Consider the following 21,773-nt stretch of genomic DNA (forward strand, 5'->3'; position numbering starts at 1 on the left):
CAACAACCCAGCAGCGGGACCGCTACCTCCGCGTTTGTGCAAGGAGGAGCAGGAGGAGCACTGCCAGAGCCCTGCAAAATGACCTCCAGCAGGCCACAAATGTGCATGTGTCTGCTCAAACGGTCAGAAACAGACTCCATGAGGGTGGTATGAGGGCCCGACGTCCACAGGTGGGGGTTGTGCTTACAGCCCAACACCGTGCAGGACGTTTGGCATTTGCCAGAGAACACCAAGATTGGCATATTCGCCACTGGCGCCCTGTGCTCTTCACAGATGAAAGCAGGTTCACACTGAGCACGTGACAGACGTGACAGAGTCTGGAGACGCCGTGGAGAATGTTCTGCTGCCTGCAACATCCTCCAGCATGACCGGTTTGGTGGTGGGTCAGTCATGGTGTGGGGTGGCATTTCTTTGGGGGGCCACACAGCCCTCCATGTGCTCACCAGAGGTAGCCTGACTGCCATTGGGTACCGAGATGAGATCCTCAGACCCCTTGTGAGACCATATGCTGGTGCGGTTGGCCCTGGGTTCCTCCTAATGCAAGACAATGCTAGACCTCATGTGGCTGGAGTGTGTCAGCAGTTCCTGCAAGAGGAAGGCATTGATGCTATGGACTGGCCCGCTGAATCCAATTGAGCACATCTGGGACATCATGTATCGCTCCATCCACCAACGCCACGTTGCACCACAGACTGTCCAGGAGTTGGCGGATGCTTTAGTCCAGGTCTGGGAGGAGATCCCTCAGGAGACCATCCGCCACCTCATCAGGAGCATGCCTCGGCATTGTAGGGAGGTCATACAGGCACGTGGAGGCCACACACACTACTGAGCCTCATTTTGACTTGTTTTAAGGACATTACATCAAAGTTGGATCAGCCTGTAGTGTGGTTTTCCACTTTAATTTTGAGTGTGACTCCAAATCCAGACCTCCATGGGTTGATAAATTGGATTTCCATTATTTTTGTGTGATTTTGTTGTCAGCACATTCAACTATGTAAAGAAAAAAGTATTTAATAAGATTATTTATTTCATTCAGATCTAGGATGTGTTTAAGTGTTCCCTTTATTTTTTTGAGCAGTGTATTTTGTCTTGCTCATTCATCCTCTGAATGGCACACTGAATAGCACACATACGCAATCCATGTCTCAATTGTCTCATGGCAAAAGAACTACTTATTTAGCCTGTCTCCTCCCGATCATTTACACTGATTGAAGTGGATTTAACAAGTGACATCAATACAGGACTATTATTTTCATCATGAGCAAAAGGTATTGGTTTTCTACCAAAGTTGCAAAGAAAATGTTCTGAAACGTAACAAACACAAGAGACCAGCAAAATGGATGAAAGGGTGTGGTGGCAGTAGCAGGAAGAGCGGCATCTAGTGGGCAACACATGGTACGTTCACACTAATTTACGGTAAATAATGCAAGCGACTTCAATGGTAGATTTTTCTGAATGGGGAAAAAACATCACCAGATTCACAGGGAATACATTACAAAGGATGAAGAATCAATACTCCAAGCAGCAGCTCCATACTACTTGTGAAACATAGAGAACTAATACTGTAAACTGGTAGTTGTGGGTGGAATTTGCGTGGAGGGGTCTTTGGGTGGCTATTGATAATTCTGTTGGATTCCCTTTGTTTTACTCATTCAGCTTAGCTTAACTTCATTTCTCAGAGATCAAATTATATTTCAACAAGGTAATGTTTCAGGAATGCTAATCTTAAGTGTTTCTAACAACAGAAACAATTTCTTTATTGTGCTTTTTGAGGTGGAATGACTCAGGCCTGTAATGCAATGGATGTAATACAGTCCGGTATAAGTGTTGTCCTGGTTTACCTTCTGTCTTCTAACTCAATCTAACCATGCCCTGCTCTGAGCTCCACTATGTCTGCCTGTCTACTGTTTTCTACAGTAACTCAATCTATCCCTGCTGTGCTCTGTGCTCCACTATGTCTGTCTATCAGCCTCCATAGGGAGAATTAATATTGATCCTCTGGAATAGCTTCTCTCCCTGTGGAGGATGTCAGACCTTGCTGTCCCAGCCTCCCTAGAGTGCCTGCAGTGTAAAGAACTCTGTGGTGGTTGGAATGTAGGCTGTTTCCAAAGCCCCTCTGAAGCACACAACAGAGATAGGAGCTAGGCGGTGGCTGATGGCACTAGGTAGTTGGTTGCATTTTTATATAGCGCTTTTGACAAAGCCTCAAAGCACTTCACATTAGGCCTATATGGGGACAACTCATCCCATTCCACAGCTGACATTTTGTGCCAGAACACTTAACACACATGGTGGCTGAGATGAATGGTATTGGTACGCAATGAAACTGGAAACAGTTGACAGCCCCATATATCACCTTGGCAGAAGTGCTGGCTCAGCTGGAATGGATCGGGAGTAATAATACATTATCTCTTTTTGATGATGTACTGTATCTTACCATTCTCTGGTCGATGATGTCATCGTGGTCCTTCAAGGGCTCAGGTTGCCTGTTTTGTCGCCCTGAAGTTGCAGTTCCCGCTTTACACAGGAGGCCTTTTCATTCGTCATGGATGTGTAGATTTATACAGCACTTGTGTTTTGAAAGATAATTTCATGGGTGGATGCTTAATTTATGTATCATGTAGGTGTACATTTGATTGAAATACCTTTTATCCAGGTTGGCTCATAAAAATACATTTGAAATAGATTTTTCACAACAGATCTGGAGAATTGATAAACAGCATAGCACTATCTTTGAATTTAAATCCATAAAGGAAAGATTTATTCAAGACCTTGCTCGTGGCTGCAATGAAATCACTGTTGACTGGAACTACCAGAGCTTTATACAGGGTCCATTTTTACAGGCCTCTACGGAGAAACATTCCTATTATAACGAAAGTACAAAGGCCTGCAGCAGAGAAAGAACTGGGTTGTATACACAGAGGCCAGGTTTACATCTCACAGATGGAAAGGTTGCGTCAATGTTTCTAATCAGTTTATCAATGGTTTCCTAACAAAATTTCACCTCAGCAGAATAATCAGTTAGAATTTTTGTTCCATTTTTAGACAGATGTGGGATGTTCAGAAAGCATGACGTGCACGCACACACAACGGGACTTTATGAAGAGTGTAAACAGAGGAGGTATTCAGTGTGAACAGTAATTGTAACAACCAGCCTGTATTGCCTTTTAATGAAAGTTTGTTATCTGAAGATATTCAGGGCTGAACCGTGTGTCCCTTCACACAGAAGCCTGCCAGCTTGTGTTTGACCATCAATAAGGTTTACAGGCTGACACACATGTTCAATACCAGTCAGTGGTATCATTGGAAACTTATAATGAAAGATGTGTCATTATGTTATTACTGTACATCAATACATACCTGTGTCTATTATGATATTATAAAAATGTATCTAAGGTTTGTTGACTTCAGTGAGCTAACGATTAGTGAGATAACACACTCTTTATTAATTGATTCTGTTGTTGTGGATATGAGGAGGGAGAGAGAGTTTTGAGGCTATAAAATGTTTATTTACATTGTTTACAACATTGGAGTAAAACAAGCTTATATTTTGGGTTCTGATGGGGTCTGACAGTTGAACGAACTCATGAGGCATTTATAAGTTATATTCTTTAAGAATCAATGGGTTAGTGGTGCGGTTAGCTGTTTTTCCACCCGCACCCGCCTGCAGTTGCTAATAACTCACCCACAACCGCCCAACCTATATGTGAAAAAGAGAAAATCTGAGGCCTGCACCAGGTCCTAACCCGCTAATATAGAAAATGCGCTGTAGGCTACAGTCCGAGACGGCAGAAATATTTTTTGACAGGGGGTGCAGGATTTCTTTGGGCCTGATTTAGATACTTTTGGTCATGTAGTGTATGTGCACACCTGCTCGTCGAACATCTCATTACAAAATCATGGGCATTAATATGGAGTTGGTCCCCTCTTTGCTGCTATAACAGCCTCCACTCTTCTGGGAAGGCATTCCACTAGATGTTGGAACATTGCTGCGGAGACTTGCTTACATTCAGCCACGAGCATTAGTGAGGTCGGGCACTGATGTTGGCCGATTAGGCCTGGCCTCACAGTGGGCGTTCCAATTCATACCAAAAGTGTTAAACAGGGTTGAGGTCAGGGCTCTGTGTAGGCCAGTCAAGTTCTTCCACACCGATCTCGACAAACCATTTCTGTATGGACCTCGCTTTGTGCACATTGTCATGCTGAAACAGGAAAGGGCCTTCCCCAAACCTTCGTCACAAAGTTGGAAGCATAGAATCGTCTTGAATGTCATTGTATGCTGTAGCGTTAAGATTTCCCTTCACTGGAACTAAGGGGCCTAGCTCGGTCCATGAAAAACAGCCCCAGACCATTATTCCTCCTCCATTAAACTTTACAGTTGGTACTATGCATTGGGGCAGGTAGCGTTCTACTGGCATCTGCCAAACCCAGATTCGTCTGTCGAACTGCCAGATGGTGAAGCATGATTCATCACTCCAGAGAACACGTTTCCACAACTCCAGAGTCCAATGGCGGCAAACTTGTCAATCACTTATTAAAAACTCGCAGCAAGAAACAACCCACTGTGCAAAAACTGACTGAATCAATGTGGAAAACTGATTGAATTTGCAAAAAGTCCTCAACGTAAGGAAATTGTTTTTTTCACCAAACCTTTAACCTAAATTCAATGACATGGTGACAACTCAACCAAATGTAAACTAAATAAAATAACATTTAATTGGTCATATACACATACATATTTTGGGGCGGTAGGTAGCCTCGTGGTTAGAGCATTGGGCCAGTAACCGAAAGGTTGCTAGATCGAATCCCTGAGCTGACATGGTAAAAATCTGTCATTTTGCCCCTGAACAAGGCAGTTAACCCACTGTTCCTAGGTCTTTATTGTAATAAGAATTTGTTCTTAACTGACTTGCCTAGTTAAATAAAGATATACATGTGTTTAGCAGATGTTATTGCGGGTGTAGCTAACTCCTTGCGCTTCTAGCTCCCACAGTGCAGTAATATCTAACAAGTAATATCTAACAATTACACAACATATACCCAATACACACAAATTTAGTAAAGGAATGGAATTAAGAATATAAAAATATATGGACGATCAATGTCAGAGCAGCATAGAATAAGATACAGTAGAAAAGTATATGATACAGTATATACATATGAGATGGGTAAATTATTAAAGTGACTGGTGTTCTATTTATTAAAGTGGCCAGTGATTTTAACTCTATGTATATAGACAGCAGCCTTTATGTGCTAGTGATGGCTGTTTAACAGTCTGATGGCCTTGAGATAGAAGCTATTTTTCCGTCTCTCTGTCTCAGCTTTGATTCACCTGTACTGACCTCGCCTTCTGGATGATAGCGGGGTGAACAGGCAGTGGCTCGGGTGGTTGTTGTCCTTGATGATCTTTTTGGCCTTCCTGTGACATTGGGTGCTGTAGGTGTCCTGGAGGGCAGATAGTTTGTTGGGCAGACCGGTGATGCGTTGGGCAGACTGCACTACCCTTTGGAGAGCCATGCAGTTGCGGGCGGTACATTGGCCGTATCAAGCGGTGATACAGCCCGACAGGATGCTCTCGAAAGTTTGTGAGGATTTTAGGTGTTGCGCCTTCTTCACCACACTGTCTGTGTGGGTGGACCATTTCAGTTTGTCAGTGATGTGTACGCCGAGGAACTTGAAGCTTTCCACCTTCTCCACTGTGGTCGCGTCGATGTGGATAGGGGGGGTGCTCCCTCTGGTGTTTCCTGAAGTCCACGATCATCTCCTTTGTTTTGTTGACGTTGAGTGAGAGGTTGTTTTCCTGGCACCACACTCCGAGTGCCCTCACCTCCTCCCTGTAGGCCGTCTCATCATTGTTGGTAATCAAGCCTACTACTGTTGTGTCATCTGCAAACTTGATGATTGAGTTGGAGACGTGCTTGGCCACGCAGTCATGGGTGAACAGAGAGTACAGGAGGGGACTGAGCACGCACCCTTGTGGGGCCTCAGTGTTGAGGATCAGCAGGGTGGAGGTGTGGTTTCCTACCTTCACCACCTGGGGCGAAGTGGCGTCTGTGCCAAGTGGGAATGGTGTATGAATCATTAGACTCAAGCAGTGTGTGTGAGTGGTAATATCAATCAGAGCCCACTCTCGCTCTCTTTTGTGTGTTTCAGCATGTTATTGTAAAACCAAACAAGCCTCCAGTCATAATGACCTCTGTAGCTGGTACCATGGCAACAAGATCACTTTCTGACCGATCAAACCTTTTCAGGAAGTTATTGATTGGCCAGATGGTTACTGAAACAGTGATGGGCCAGACATATACAGTAACAGTGATTGTCCAGAATGTAAATGTACCCACATGGAGTTGAAATATTTAGTACAATCTCAATTTTAGGCCCCACCTACAGGCCTAGAGATTAGTTCAGAACCAGGCTTACTTCTGTAAAGGCTTCAGTCCTCTGCTTGTTCAGTTGGCTATATTGGTGAAGTACTAGCTACAGTATATTGATTTAAGGCCTGTTCTTTTGCAGATAATTCAAATTGTATGAGTACATTATCTTTCTAGCAGATTCGGTTCAACTATAAATTGTTATCTAGTAATAAGCAAGCGATATGTGAAGTAGGGTCAACACTGTGTGTGTGTGTGTGTGTGTGTGTGTGTGTGTGTGTGTGTGTGTGTGTGTGTGTGTGTCATAATGCTGCTGGGGTCTACAGCGGTCCAAACAGAGCACCACGTGAAACAAAATGGCAGTACTGCCTACAAACACATGACCCTGTCCCTGTATCTGCATAAAGCCTGGCTTTGTTTGTGTGTGTGTGTGTGTTAGTGCAGTAGTGTGTGTAGGATGGTGAAGGCTGGGTCAGTGTCCATGTAGCACTAGTTTGTAGGGGAAACAGTGCTTTGTGCAGACATTTCTCTGGACTCACTGTCTCACACTGGAGATAAGCTCATAAGCAATTGCATGTTGGAGGTCTCTCTTTCACTGTCACTCTCTCTCTCCACCCTCCTTCACTCTGCCCCATCTCTCTTTCTCTGTCTCCCTCTCTCCCCCATCTATTTTTCTCTGTCTCCCTCTCTCCTGCTCTCCTTCTCTCTCATTACATAATGGAAAGCCATTCCTTAATGGAAAGCCCTGGTGTGTAATTCATCTGTCTGTGATGGTATCAGGTCCCCTTGTTAGTCTCCCTGTGTCTTGTCCTCACGGTCTATAATGTCCTTGGGATCTGAGGGAGAGACCACCAGAAACCCATATAGTCCCCTGAGATATCCCTAACCTTTACTGAGAGAGAACCCATCTCTACTTCCAGACAGCACTAGATTAGTGATGCATCAATAGCCCTCATCCTCGCCATCTTCCTGTTTCTACCTCTTCCCTCCCTCCCTCCCTCCCTCCCTGTTGTTGTGTTACCATGGTGCTGCACTTTGTGACAACTGCTGTTGTCAAAAAGGCTTTATAAAATGCATTTGATTGATTGACCATGGTTTTAGCCTTCATAGCACAGGGCAATGTTTATTGAACTTACAGAAGGCAGAAAATGTTATCCCAAACTAAATATGATTATTTGTGTTTACCCTTAATTTAACTAGGCAAGTCAGTTAAGAGCACATTCTTATTATACGTGTTGATATTAGTTGGTAGGGGTCTTTAATTCAACATTATTGTGTTTTGATGTTTTTCTAATACCTTTTAAGACTGATGTTTAGCGCGTATGGGTCCTTTAACATGGAAATGACCTCTGTGGTGCACGTTGTTAGAAACATATTGTTCTATTTGTCATCATCGCATCAATTCAGGCAATTTATCGCGATACAGATTTTTTCCCGTGTCACCCAGCTCTAATTCAGACCTTTGTCAATGTGGACAGTCAGTGTGTTATCATGTTCTATTCAGACCATGGTTCATTCTCTCCCTCTCCGTCAATGTGCTATTATTCTATTTTCAGACTATAGTTTTTATAGACTTCACAGCATGGGCTGTTCCGACTCTTTTCTCTGTCAATGTGTTATCATCACTCTGATTAGCCACCCACAGTTCCAGAACCAGACCAGTCATACTGTTGGAGGAAAGAAAAGAAATGGCTACAAAAAAAGAAATGCATATCTTGTGAAAATAAATGTGAGTAGTGTTATTTATGTTCTGTATGTCTAAACCTGTATCTCCTCTTTCTACTAATTCTCCTCTCCAGAGCAGTGCAGCCTGGGAGTAGCGATTCAGCCCGTCATGCCAGCGAGACAGGAAGTGTGTGTGTGAGCCCGACCAGTCCGGTGGGCTGCGCGGGGATGAACATGCCACTGCACCAGATCTCTGTCATCCCCCGTGATGTCACTTCCTCCCGGGTCAGCGGCAGCGGAAAGTCCAAGGACAAACAGGTAGGGTCAAAGATCATGGTCTTCTAGTGGGGTGTTTTGGAGGGGGACACCTTTAGGTATGACATGCTTTTTGGCAGGATGACACACTTTCTTAAACAGACTAATGGCAAGATCCATTGTGGGCCACACCTTGTCATGTTTTAATACCGGTTCGGTGTAGCTGTGATTCCAGGAACTCCACAAAGACAGATTGGGGTGTGTGTGAGTAGAGAACAGCTCACAGTTCATCACAGTAAAGTCCCCACTACTAAGCTGAAGTGGTTTAATATGGAGAAGCTTTCAGTTTGCGGACGGTTTTGTGCTACTATGCTGAGTCGGACAGTCACAGGAGGATGTGTGTGTGTGGCTTGCCATTTTGTGGACGGTACTACGCAGCGCACAGACTCCCTCGCTCACTCAACCTTGTGGAGATACGTTGAGTTTCCTTGTAGGCCTTTATTGCGGGGAAACGGTGAAGCCAGCTGTGTAGCCTATTTCCTGTTTCTGTTTATGATTCTTTTATTGAAGAATGTGAAACAATTTTGTGTCTGGTAGCTGCTTTTCATTAAATCAAGCATAGCTGTTCTTTATATGGCCTAAAATAAATGTGTTCATATGGGCAGAAATGATCTACAGGCTATAGCATACTGAATTCTGTTCAGTAATGAAAATAATACATTTAATGCAGAAAAAAATGGATCTGGTAAAAGGCCGACATTTGGAGGTTTCAATAAAAAAATACTCTGTCACATGACTATAGAAATGGAAACAGAGATTTTAGCGACACAAAGTAACAATAGCCTATGATTAAAGGGTTAGTCTATAATGGGCTCTCCTTATCATTATCCACATCGTTCCAATTCAATCAAGTCACAATTATCATCTTTGGTATTGAGCAGGCTTTCAGTGAGCAGGCTTTCAGAGAGAGGAGAGACACATGGGTAGGCCTACCTACTGAAAACAAAAATTATAATGAAATTCAGACCACAGAAATGTCTGTCTTTTACCCTACATTTAACAGTCTAATAAGTCAATGTAATATAGGAAAACATCACAAAATCCATTTGGCCTGTGTCGTTTCATTGAGTCTCATTATGATACAGAAAACGTAGCCTATTTCAAAACAACAGAATACCATATTTTGAGTTTACTGTATAGGCCATTATATAAAAGATTAATCTGAGGTACAACTTTAAGGCAAAGACATCTTTTTAAAACTATTTTGATATTCACCTCACGTCTTTATAATATGAATGAAAATGTAGTCTATTTTGTTTTGAAATCACTAACGTTATTTGTCCATCTCTCCAATTTGTTCCCACTTTCAATCCAAAAATATGCATGAGAAATTCACAAGACTATAACATTGGAATGTTGTAAAGTGCCACCCAACCCTGGCTTGAGGACACTCTGGTGAAGCCATTGAATAAAATGCATTACAAGGAAATAAAGCTTTTTTGCTTTTGAACCTGTTTAAAGATGCTATAGGCCAACATTTTTACCCTGTATAGTTTGGACTATCCTTTTCGTAACGTATGAGACATCAAAACATTCTAGAAAAACCTTGCGCGCTATCACAACAGCTGTTTACTTTACTGTCATTCTGGAAATAATTTTCTGAATCAGCTGATGATTTGTTGAAACGGGGTTCAAGTTCGATGTCTAATTTCACAGATAAATGCTTACTATTTTGAATGGCAAACAACACTGCCATTAATACAAGGATCGAAAAGTGTTTTATTTCAGCACGATTTTGGACAAGTAAAATGTAATTAGAATGTATTAAGATTTTACATTCCCATGAGGCCCAAAACACAGTTCTAGTTTTAGGAGGTCATACTTAAATGTAAAATAATAATATGCACACAAACTAAAGAAAACTATTTTAGTATTCTTTTAACTTAAGATTCTCACCAAGACAGGCACACAGTCCAGACAGACAAACAGTAAAGTAGGCTATACATTGCACAAGAAGAGTATAGGCTATTTTAAGAGATTTAACTGAATGAATGCAAATGTATGCCGTATGCTGCTAATTAACAATAACTACAGTGGGGGAAAAAAGTATTTAATCCACTGCTGATTTTGTATGTTTGCCCGCTTACAAAGAAATGATCAGTCTATAATTTTAATGGTAGGTTTATTTGAACAGTGAGAGACAGAATAACAACACAAAAATCCAGAAAAACGCATATCAAAAATGTTATAAAATGATTTGCATTTTAATGAGGGAAATAAGTATTTGACCCCTCTGCAAAAGATGACTTAGTACTTGGTGGCAAAACCCTTGTTGGCAATCACAGAGGTCAGACGTTTCTTGTAGTTGGCCACCAGGTTTGCACACATCTCAGGAGGGATTTTGTCCCACTCCTCTTTGCAGATCTTCTCCAAGTCATTAAGGTTTCGAGGCTGACGTTTGGCAACTCGAACCTTCAGCTCCCTCCACAGATTTTCTATGGGATTAGGGTCTGGAGACTGGCTAGGCCACTCCAGGACCTTAATCTGCTTCTTCTTGAGCCACTCCTTTGTTGCCTTGGCCGTGTGTTTTGGGTCATTGTCATGCTGGAATACCCATCCATGACCCATTTTCAATGCCCTGGCTGAGGGAAGGAGGTTCTCACCCAAGATTTGACAGTACATGGCCCCGTCAAATGATGCGGTGAAGTTGTCCTGTCCCCTTAGCAGAAAAACACCCCCAAAGCATAATGTTTCCACCTCCATGTTTGACGGTGGGGATGGTATTCTTGGGGTCATAGGCAGCATTCCTCCTCCTCCAAACACGACGAGTTGAGTTGATGCCAAAGAGCTCCATTTTGGTCTCATCTGACCACAACACTTTCACCCAGTTGTCCTCTGAATCATTCAGATGTTCATTGGCAAACTTCAGACGGGCATGTATATGTGCTTTCTTGAGCAGGGGGACCTTGCGGGCGCTGCAGGATTTCAGTCCTTCACGGCGTAGTGTGTTACCAATTGTTTTCTTGGTGACTATGGTCCCAGCTGCCTTGAGATCATTGACAAGATCCTCCCGTGTAGTTCTGGGCTGATTCCTCACTGTTCTCATGATCATTGCAACCCCACGGGGTGAGATCTTGCATGGAGCCCCAGGCCGAGGGATATTGACAGTTCTTTTGTGTTTCTTCCATTTGCGAATAATCGCACCAAATGTTGTCACCTTCTCACCAAGCTGCTTGGCGATGGTCTTGTAGCCCATTCCAGCCTTGTGTAGGTCTACAATCTTGTCCCTGACATCCTTGGAGAGCTCTTTGGTCTTGGCCATGGTGGAGAGTTTGGAATCTGATTTATTGATTGATTCTGTGGACAGATGTCTTTTTTACAGGTAACAAGCTGCGGTTAGGAGCACTCCCTTTAAGAGTGTGCTCCTATTCTCAGCTCGTTACCTGTATAAAAGACACCTGGGAGCCAGAAATCTTTCTGATTGAGAGGGGGTCAAATACTTATTTCCCTCATTAAAATGCAAATCAATTTATAACATTTTTGACATGTGTTTTTTCTGGATATTTTTGCTGTTATTCTGTCTCTCACTGTTCAAATAAACCTACCATTAAAATTATAGACTGATCCTTTCTTTATCAGTGGGCAAATGTACAAAATCAGCAGGGGATGAAATACTTTTTGCCCCCACTGTATGTCCAATTGATTACCTTTGAAACTATCCTCTTTGAACTGCCGGATCTGAATAAATGGGTTGGTTGGATGGCTTCAATAGTCCAGCAATCGAATTGCAAATCGTTCATATGCTAATAATCCAAATATTCTGCTTAAAAGATTTTGCACTGCTACCCTCAGCATTCATTATTCTTACACGGAACCCAAACCGGCTGCGCGCGTGCGACATTGTGCATATATTTATTTTGTCCCCCTACACCAAATGCGATCACGACACGCAAGTTAAAATATCAAAACAAACTCTGAACCAATGACATTAATTTGGGGACAGGTTGAAAAGCATTACACATTTATGGCTAGTTAGCTTGCACTTGCTAGCTAATTTGTCCTATTTAGTTAGCTTGCTGTTGCTAGCTAATTTGTCCTGGGATATAAACATTGAGTTGTTATTTTACCTGAAAATGCACAAGGTCCTCTATTCCGACAATTAATCCACACATAAAACGGTCAACCGAATCGTTTCTAGTCATCTTTCCTCCTTCCAGGCTTTTTCATCTTTGAACTTATATGGTGATTGGCATCTAAACTTTCGTAGTATTACCACGACAACCGGCAACACAGTTCGTCTTTCAATCACCCACGTGGGTATAACCAATGAGGAGATGGCACGTGGGTACCTGCTTCTATTAACCAATGAGGAGATGGGAGCAACGCGAGCGGTGTGGTCAGCCTATTAGAGGAGGTCAGAACAAGCAATGGAACCCGAATTTAATGAAGGCTACACCTACAGATGGGAATGACAGCCACAAATAAGTTATTCTGGAAGTGCACCGAATATGATGCTTTCAAATGCCGTGGTCGCATAACCCTCACTGATGGGGTTATTTCCAAGTTATATGGAGAACACAACCATATCCCAGACAATGCTCTGAAAGGTGATGAATGGCCTGAAGGAGAGAAGCCTGAAGACCCAGGAAGAAACCGACCAAGTTGTGACTGATTTCGAGCAGGCGGCTTTTAAAGCCTTTATGAAGGTGCTTCCTGGGACCCACAACTGGGGTTGCTTCTTTCACATGACACAGGCCATTTGGTGAAAAATACAAATGCTTCCCATAGTGCGACAAAGATTCTTGAACAGCACCGACTACGCCCAAGAGATCAGGAAGCTCGGTGTGCTCGCATTTGTCCCACCCTTTCAATGACTCTAAATCCTTATGTATGAGACCAGACCACTAAGCACATTCTTGGACAATTTGTTTGTGAACTTGTTTCTATAGCACTGCAATGTCATGCAGCATACTCTTATTTTGTTGTATTTTTAGGTTATTTGAAATAAATGTTTTAGGCATACTTATTTTTAAACCTATTATTTTTGCCTAGCTTTTTCATTGATAAGAAATGTTTTAAAGTGACTGGTTGGTGTTAATGGATAGTGTAAAAACTAGATTAAACGAAAATACATTTATATACAATATTCTGCCCATATTAACACATTTATTTTAGGCCATAATTGAACCAATTTCTGTAGCCCAGATATACACTACATGACCCAAAGTATGTGGACACCTGCTCGTCAAACTTCTCTTTCCAAAATCATGGGCATTAATATGGAGTTGGTCCCCTTTGCTGCTATAACAGCCTCCACTCTTCTGGGAAGGCTTTCCACTAGATGTTGGAACATTGCTGCGGGGACTTGCTTACAAGAACATTAGTGAGGTCGGGGACTGATGTTGGGCGATTAGGCCTGGCTCGCAGTAGGCGTTCCAATTCATCCCAGGGGTAACATATATGTGGTGCCCTGCTGTTCTAGACTGACCCCCAGGGGTAAACAAGTAAATTACACCCCGTACATGTCCAGACATGTCCATGTATGTGGAGCCCTGCTGTCGTAGACTGACCCCCAGGGGTAAACAAGTGAATTACACGTCCGTACATGTCCAGACATGTGGATCAGTTAACCGAATGGCCTCGGGGATATTATTCAACGTGAGAAATAGCGTGGCCTGTTGTCCTAGACTGACCCCCGGGGTAAACAAGTTAAGTACACCTACGTACATGTCCAGACACGTGGAGCCCTGCTGTCGTAGACTGACCCCGAGGGGTTAACAAGTGAACCGTTGCCCTTATTCATGTGTCCGTGTAAGCTGTGGGGAAACAAGAGATACTAACAGTGTCACGGGTTCATCACGTCCGGTCTTAACCCAATGAGCTGAAGCCATGACCGTGCGGTTCACTGCCCAACAGGTTCTGGAAAATATATTCTCACATGTCCAGCAAGACTACTCTGATTCCGAGCAGGAGGAAGCTGAGGACGTGTCAGAAGATGAAGATGGGGAGGAATACAACCCGGAGCACGATGCGTCATTGTCGTCAGAAGAAGAACAACAACAAGACATCCCTCAAGCCGAAAGAGAGAAGTTGTTGTCAAAAAATGACAAAATCAGATGGTCCTCAGTAGCGGCATATCACAACCAGGCAAGGGTGGCCGAACACAAGGGCCCCGAGATGACCCCGGGGCCCACAACGTATGCCGTTTCCCATGCCCACGACATCGCCTCCACATTCTCCCTGTTCATCACGCCAGCAATAGAACGAATTATCCTGGATATGGCAAACCTGGAGGGCTTGCCAGGTGCATCAGTGCATCGAGACCCGCGAGACTGCCTCGGACAAACTGGCAGCCATACGAGAGGTCTGGGATGAGTGGGTCGCGCGGCTGCTGCTCCTCTACAACCCAGGGCCTGACGTGACAGTGGACGAGCAGCTGGTTCCATTCAGAGGTAGTGTATCTAGCTAGCTATGTCTAGGGCTCTTCCCCCCCTGGGCTCTGTCCTTCCTAGGGGCCCTTTACTAGGCGCCGTGCTTCTACGCCGTCTGCATTGCTTGCCGTTCAGGGCTTTTAGGCTGGCCTGTTTCTGTACACCACTTTGGGACGTCAGCAGCAGCTCATGTAATAGCGGCCGATCCAACAAGGCCTAGGTAAATGTGATTCCATTTCATATACATACATGTCATAAAAGCGATTGTACACACTATGACTGCTTCTGTGTCTGTGAACAAGGCCTTGGTAAATGTGATTCCATTTCATACATGTCATAAAAGCGAGTGTACACACATTGACTTCTGTGACTACTGCTTCTTCTCTCTGTGACTGCTTGCTTCTGTGTCTGTGTGTGACACAGAACGATACTAATAATTGCCCACCATGCTACTCTCTTGTTGCCAAAGGTTGTTGTCCTTTCCGGCAGTACATGCCCAGCAAGCCAGCGAAATATGGCATCAAGTCGTGGGTGGCCTGCGACGCCAAGTCCAGCTACGCTTGGAAGATGCAGGTCTACACCGGGAAGCCCACCAGTGGAGGCCCAGAGAAGAACCAGGGGATGCGGGTTGTGCTTGACGTGACAGAGGGACTGAGGGGTCACAATGTCACCTGTGACAATTTCTTCACCTCTTATGAACTCAGACGGCAGCTCCTCAGGAGGAACGTCACCATGGTTGGCATGGTTCGAAAGAACAAGCCTGAGCTCCCGCCTGCACTGCTTGCGGCAAAGGACAGAGAGGTGTTCTCGTCGAGGTTCGCCTTCACGCCCACCACCACTCTAGTGTCCTACCTCCCCAAGAAAAACAAGAATGTGTTACTTCTGAGCACACTGCACACAGGGGTCATTGGAATGTACAGCTGCAGAAGGATGACTGCCCGCTGGCCCCTGGAGAGAGATCAACCCGAGCTGGATGCCTCGTAAGCGCAACAAGAGGAGGGTGTTCCTGGAGCAGCTGGGAAAGGCACTCGTGACTCCATTCATCCAAAGAAGGGAGCATCTCCCCCGCACAGACGCATCTGCAGTACTCGTCAAAGCTGTTCACAGGGCTACATCTCGTGAGCAACCTGAGGAGTCAGCTGTCCCAGCTACTGTCCCTGCTGGGGTGAGTAAGAGGAAAAGGTGTCAGATATGTCCACCGAAGAAGGACTCTAAGACACATACGGTTTGCTGCAGGTGTAAGAAATATATCTGCAAAGGCTGTGCACACGCATACTGCCACACCTGTGCTCATTGGGGGTTTAGTCAAGGCGGGTCACACTGACCCGGAGAACACGGGGTCTATACGGAATACAAGGACAACGGGAGGGTTAAACTGAAGTGGTTTAATATGGAGAAGCTTTCAGTTTGTAGTCGTTTTCGTGCTACTATGCTGAGCCATAAGGTCAGAAGGGAGGATGAGTGTGTGTATGTCTCTTTTATCTCTTGTTTTACACGCAGGGTGTATGTGTTTGTTTGTGTTATTGTGCTCCCATGTGTTTGTGTGTGCATGTGTGTGTTTGTGTGTGAAGGGCTGGCAGTAGTGGTCAGCTGTAGATCTGCTAAACAAAGCGTTGTGCTGTCTTAACAACAAAATACTCAACAACACGGTCTATTGTTTATCAGGGTCTGAGTACCTCAGCATGTCAACACAGGTGTTCACAAGAGCCCGCTCAACCTGTACATATGGTGGACTTGACATAGCCTGATTTAGCTGCAGACACACTTTCAGCTTGAAGACTCCATAAAGTTTGTGAATTAAGATGGCTGCAGTCATTCAGTAAGTTACGTACTATATCCATGCTTTGTCTGCATCCTTGGCAGAGGATATGCTCTAATTGGCCTACTTCTCTCTGTTGTTCTGTTCTTTGCTAACATCCCTCCTTCCATCCCTCTGCTCTGCACCAATCCCTCTCTCCCTGCGGCTAAGATCCGTTTATTCCTCTCAGGGATGGAGGGATAAATGGAGGTGATTCTTCTCCTCCCTCTGGATCCATCGGAGGAGTGGAGGAGAGGGGGAAGGAGCGGACGAGAGAAATAGCTATTGCTTACTCTGCATTCTGATTAGCGGAAGTGTGTGTGTTTGTTTGTGTTTGAGTGTGGTTGCGCCTGCCGTTTAGTCAGAGTGCAGCCCATCTGTCCGAAACAGACACATCTCTTCTTTTAGTGCCTACAAAAAAAAGAGAAGGGGGGAGAGAGGGAGCATTTGCCTCTATTTAGAGCTCTGTGTTAGTCAGCTGCTTCCTCAGAAAGAAACTCTCAACGCTCTTCAAATGCTCAATAAATAATTTATTCTGTCTATCTATTTCTTTTTAAGACACACACACACACAGACACACAGACTGTCTCTCACATATCTGAGTAAATCCACTGTGTTAACACTGTTATCCATATGAAATTGTGTTTGGGAAAAATATGCCTCTGAAACAAATTGAAGCAACACATTGTGAGACACAAAGTTATACAGTTAGGTTGCGTTCCAAATGCCGCCCTATTCCTTCCCATAGGGCTCTGGGGAAAGTACTGCACTATATAAAGAACACGGTGCCATTTCGGACACAGATAAAATGCTTACTTATGTGCCCTTCCCAACAATGCAGAGAGAGAGCGTGATCACACAGTCGTTCGGAACAGCTGGTGCTCTCATGCATAGTTCAGTGTTGCTTGCCTCGACGCGAGCATAGAAGACATTTAGCTGGTGTGGTAGGCTCGTGTCACTAGGCAGCTCACGGCTGGGTTTCCCTTCCTAAGATCGAATTGTACTACACCGGCTCCGACGCTCGTCGGATGTGGCAGGGCTTGCAAACTATTACAGCCTACAAAGGGTAGCACAACTGAGAGCTGCCCAGTGACACGAGCCTACCAGACAAACTAAATAACTTATATGCTCGCTTCGAGGCAAGTAACACTGTAACATGCATGAGAGCATCAGCTGTTCCGGATAACTGTATGATCAGGCTCTCCGCAACCAATGTGAGTAAGACCTTTAAACAGGTTAACATTCACAAGGCTGCAGAGCCAGACGGATTACCAGGACGTGTAGTCCGAGCATGCGCCGACCAACTGGCAAGTGTCTTCACTGACATTTTCAACCTCTCCCTGTCCGAGTCTATAATACCAACATGTTTCAAGCAGATCACCAGCATTTTCTTCTTTGCTTATGGGTTTATACAGTTAGTTGAGAGCGGTCTTAGTGCCAGTTTCGTTCTGTGGTGGTAAATAGACAGATACAAAGAATATAGATGATAACTCTCTTGGTTGATAGTGTGGTCTACAGCTTATCATAAGGTACTCTACCTCAGGCGAGCAATACCTCGAGACTCCTTTAATATTAGACATTGCACACCAGCTGTTATTGACAAATAGACACACACCCCCACCCCTCGTCTTTCCAGAGGTAGCATCTCTGTTCTGCCGGTGCATGGAAAATTCCGCTAGCTCTATATTGTCCATATCGTTAGCAAGAAGAACGGATGGCAGTGGGAGTTTACTCGCTCGCCTACGGATTCTTCGAAGGCTGCCCGATCTGCGGCCCCTATTCCTGGGTCTTTTCTTCATGCAAAAGGCGTGGATCTGGGCCTGTTCCAGTGAAAGCAGGGTATCCTTTTCGTCTGACTCGTTAAAGGAAAAAGTTTCTTCCAGTCCACGGTGAGTAATCGCTGTTCTGATGTCCAGAAGTTATTTTCGGTCGTAAGAGACAGTAGCAGCAACATTATGTAAACAATAAGGTTAAAAGGAGGTCAGGGACCTGACCGTGTGGTGCAAGGACAACAACCTCTCCCTCAACGTGATCAAGACAAAGGAGATAATTGTGGACTACAAGAAACAGGAGGATTGAGCACGCCCCTATTCTCATCAATGGGGCTGTAGTGGAGCAGGTTGAGAGCTTCAAGTTCCTTGGCGTTGTTGGCCAATTTCTTCAACAGATGATCAGTTCTACAGTCGTGGCCAAAAGTTTTGAGAATGACACAAATATTAATTTCCACAAAGTTTGCTGCTTCAGTGAGTTTAGATATTTTTGTCAGATGTTACTATGGAATACTGAGGTATAATTACAAGCATTTCATAAGTGTCAAAGGCTTTTATTGACAATTACATGAAGTTGATGCAAAGAGTCAATATTTGCTGTGTTGACCCTTCTTTTTCAAGACCTCTGCAATCCGCCCTGGCATGCTGTCAATTAACTTCTGGGCCACGTCCTGACTGATGGCAGCCCATTCTTGCATAATCAATGCTTGGAGTTTGTCAGAATTTGTGGGTTTTTGTTTGTCCACCCGCCTCTTGAGGATTGACCACACGTTCTCAATGGGATTAAGGTCTGGGGAGTTTCCTGGCCATGGACCCAAAATATTGATGTTTTGTTCCCCGAATCACTTAGTTATCACTTTTGCCTTATGGCAAGGTGCTCATTCATGCCGGTTAAGGCATTGTTCGTCACCAAACTGTTCCTGGATGGTTGGGAGAAGTTGCTCTCAGAGGATGTGTTGGTACCATTCTTTATTCATGGCTGTGTTCTTAGGCATAATTGTGAGTGAGCCCACTCCCTTGGCTAGAAGCAAGCCCACACATGAATGGTCTCAGGATGCTTTACTGTTGGCATGACACAGGACTGATGGTAGCGCTCACCTTGTCTTCTCTGGACAAGCTTTTTTCCAGATGCCCCAAACAATCGGAAAGGGGATTCATCAGAGAAAATGACTTTACCCCAGTCCTCAGCAGTCCAATCCCTGTACCTTTAGCAGAATATCAGTCTGTCCCTGATGACTTTCTTTGGCTCCTTGAAAGCCTTCTTCACAACAATTGAACCGCTCTCCTTGAAGTTCTTGATGATCCGATAAATGGTTGATTTAGGTGCAATCTTACTGGCAGCAATATCCTTGCTTGTGAAGCCCTTTTTGTGCAAAGCAATGATGACGGCATGTGTTTCCTTGCAGGTAACCATGGTTGATAGAGGAAGAACAATGATTCCAAGCACACCCTCCTTTTGAAGCTTCCAGTCTGTTATTCAAACTCAATCAGCATGACAGAGTGATCTCCAGCCTTGTCCTAGTCAACACTCACACCTGTGTTAACGAGAGAATCACTGACATGATGTCAGCTGCTCCTTTTGTGGCAGGGCTGAAATGCAATGGAAATGTTTTGGGGGGATTCAGTTCATTTGCATGGCAAAGAGGGACTTTGCAATTCATCTGATCACTCTTCATGACATTCTGGAGTATATGCAAATTGCCAACATACAAACTGAGGCAGCAGACTTTGTGAAAATTAATATTTGTGTCATTCTCAAAACTTTTGGCCACGACTGTATATAATTCTTAAAGTTATATATAATGGTAGTAGAAAGGAATCACAGACTCTTTGTTTAAGTATTAAAATTCTCCTTTAGTAATACAATTGTATGCAGAAGTTGGTACAGAATACAGTATGTGATAGCTCTCCCCAGGTTCTGCAAAATGTCTAAGACATCCTGTAACTCATATAGCCTCTCTCAGTCCTCCTTGCGTGACTTTTCCTGACAACAACATTTTAATAAATCTAACCTCCCCCTGACAGCAGCAACCATCTTGTCAGCAATTAAAAGCTCAGAAGTAGGTTTGACCTGAACTTGACCTTTCATCACAACATAATAAGGTGAACGAGTCTAAGCATCTTCTGACAGGTGGCTGTTTTTCATACAGCTGCACCATCGAGAGCATCCTGATGAGTTGCATCACTGTCTGGTAAAGCAACTGCTCGGCCTCCAACCGCAAGGCACTACAGAGGGTAGTGCGTACGACCCAGTACATCACCGGGGCCAAGCTACCTGCCATCCAGGACCTCTATACCAGGCGGTGTCAGAGGAAGGCCCTAAAAATTGTGAAAGACTCCAGCCAACCTAGTCATAGACTGTTCTCTCTGCTACCGCATGGCAAGCGGTACCGGAGCGCCAAGTCTAGGTCCAAGAGGATCCTAAATAGCTTCTACCCCCAAGCCATAAGACTCCTGAACAGCTAATCAAATGGCTACCTAGATTATTTGCATTGCCTGTAGTGGGATTTCTTCTTCTTATTATTTTAATTTTATTTTTCTCCCCAGTCTTGTCTCATCGCTGCAACTCCCGTAAGGACTCGAGAGAGAGAGGTGAAGGTCGAGAGCCGTGCGTCCTCTGAAACACAACCCAACCAAGCCGCACTGCTGCTTGACACAATGCTGACTTAAGCAGGAAGCCAGCCGCACCAATGTGTCGGAGGAAACACCGTGCACCTGGCGACCGGGTCAGCGTGCACTGCGCCCGGCCCGCCACAGGAGTCGCTAGTGCACGATGGGACAAGGACATCCGTACCGGCCAAACCCTCCCCTAACCCGTACGATGCTGGGCTAATTGTGTGACACCCCATGGGTCTCCCAATCGCGACAGAGCCTTTAGAGCCTTTATCTCTAGTGGCACAGCTAGCACTGCCATGCAGTGCCTTAGACCACTGCGCCACTCGGGAGGCCCCGTAGTGGGATTTCTTATAAGCGTCCGGATTAGTGTCCCGCTCCTTGAACGCGGCCGCTGTAGCATTTAGCTCAGTGCGGCTGTTGCCTGTGATCCATGGCTTCTGGTTGGGATATGTATGCACAGTCACAGTGGGGATGGCATTGTCAATGCACTTATTAATGAAGCCGGCGACTGATGTGATAAACTACTACTCAGAATTATTTTCGGAGTGACACCGATTTACCATAACAGTGTGACACTGAAACTGCTCTGTGTCTGCTATGGAGGATAAGGAGAGAGCTGATGTGACTGGACTAATCACTTATACATGTTTAGAGACATGGATGCTTTGTTATTTAAGACTTTGCACTTTGTTTATAACGGTATATTATTCTCTTGTGGTTGCTTGTTTACTTGGTAAACTTCCTCCTTTTAGTGTTTGATTGTTGATGTGATAAGTAGTTAAATAGTTATTAAGATTACACCCCATGCACACAAAGCAGGCTGAGCTGTTTATAAATTGCATCCATACACACGCACACACCCAAATGC

General features: G+C 44.5%; 1 protein-coding gene and 1 long non-coding RNA gene across 2 annotated transcripts in view; both read left to right on the forward strand.

Annotated features, from left to right (window-relative positions):
- Positions 1–9,300, forward strand: part of LOC115153371 (uncharacterized) — a 24,974-nt gene extending 15,674 nt beyond the window's left edge. Inside the window, exon 2 of the long non-coding RNA XR_003867687.1 lies at positions 8,171–9,300. This is a non-coding gene — a long non-coding RNA (uncharacterized LOC115153371). The remainder of the gene's footprint in view (positions 1–8,170) is intronic.
- A 4,880-nt stretch (positions 9,301–14,180) lies between these two features.
- Positions 14,181–17,060, forward strand: LOC115152683 (piggyBac transposable element-derived protein 4-like). The gene is made up of 3 exons (XM_029697419.1): positions 14,181–14,438; positions 14,554–14,743; positions 15,192–17,060. Exons 1-3 carry the CDS (start codon positions 14,181–14,183, stop codon positions 15,704–15,706), a joined length of 963 nt encoding a protein of 320 aa, XP_029553279.1. The 3' UTR covers positions 15,707–17,060.
- The last annotated feature ends 4,713 nt before the right edge of the window (positions 17,061–21,773 follow it).

The sequence above is a fragment of the Salmo trutta genome, chromosome 18 (genome assembly GCF_901001165.1).
Source record: "Salmo trutta chromosome 18, fSalTru1.1, whole genome shotgun sequence".
Classification (NCBI taxonomy): domain Eukaryota; kingdom Metazoa; phylum Chordata; class Actinopteri; order Salmoniformes; family Salmonidae; genus Salmo; species Salmo trutta.

Bases quoted from the DNA above. Each gene is read 5' to 3' on its own strand.
- LOC115152683 (XM_029697419.1), top strand. From the start codon at position 14,181: ATGACCGTGCGGTTCACTGCCCAACAGGTTCTGGAAAATATATTCTCA. The intron at 14,439-14,553 runs GCAAGGGTGGCC...CGCCAGCAATAG, and splicing joins TAGCGGCATATCACAACCAG to AACGAATTATCCTGGATATG. The intron at 14,744-15,191 runs GTAGTGTATCTA...TTGTTGCCAAAG, and splicing joins GCAGCTGGTTCCATTCAGAG to GTTGTTGTCCTTTCCGGCAG.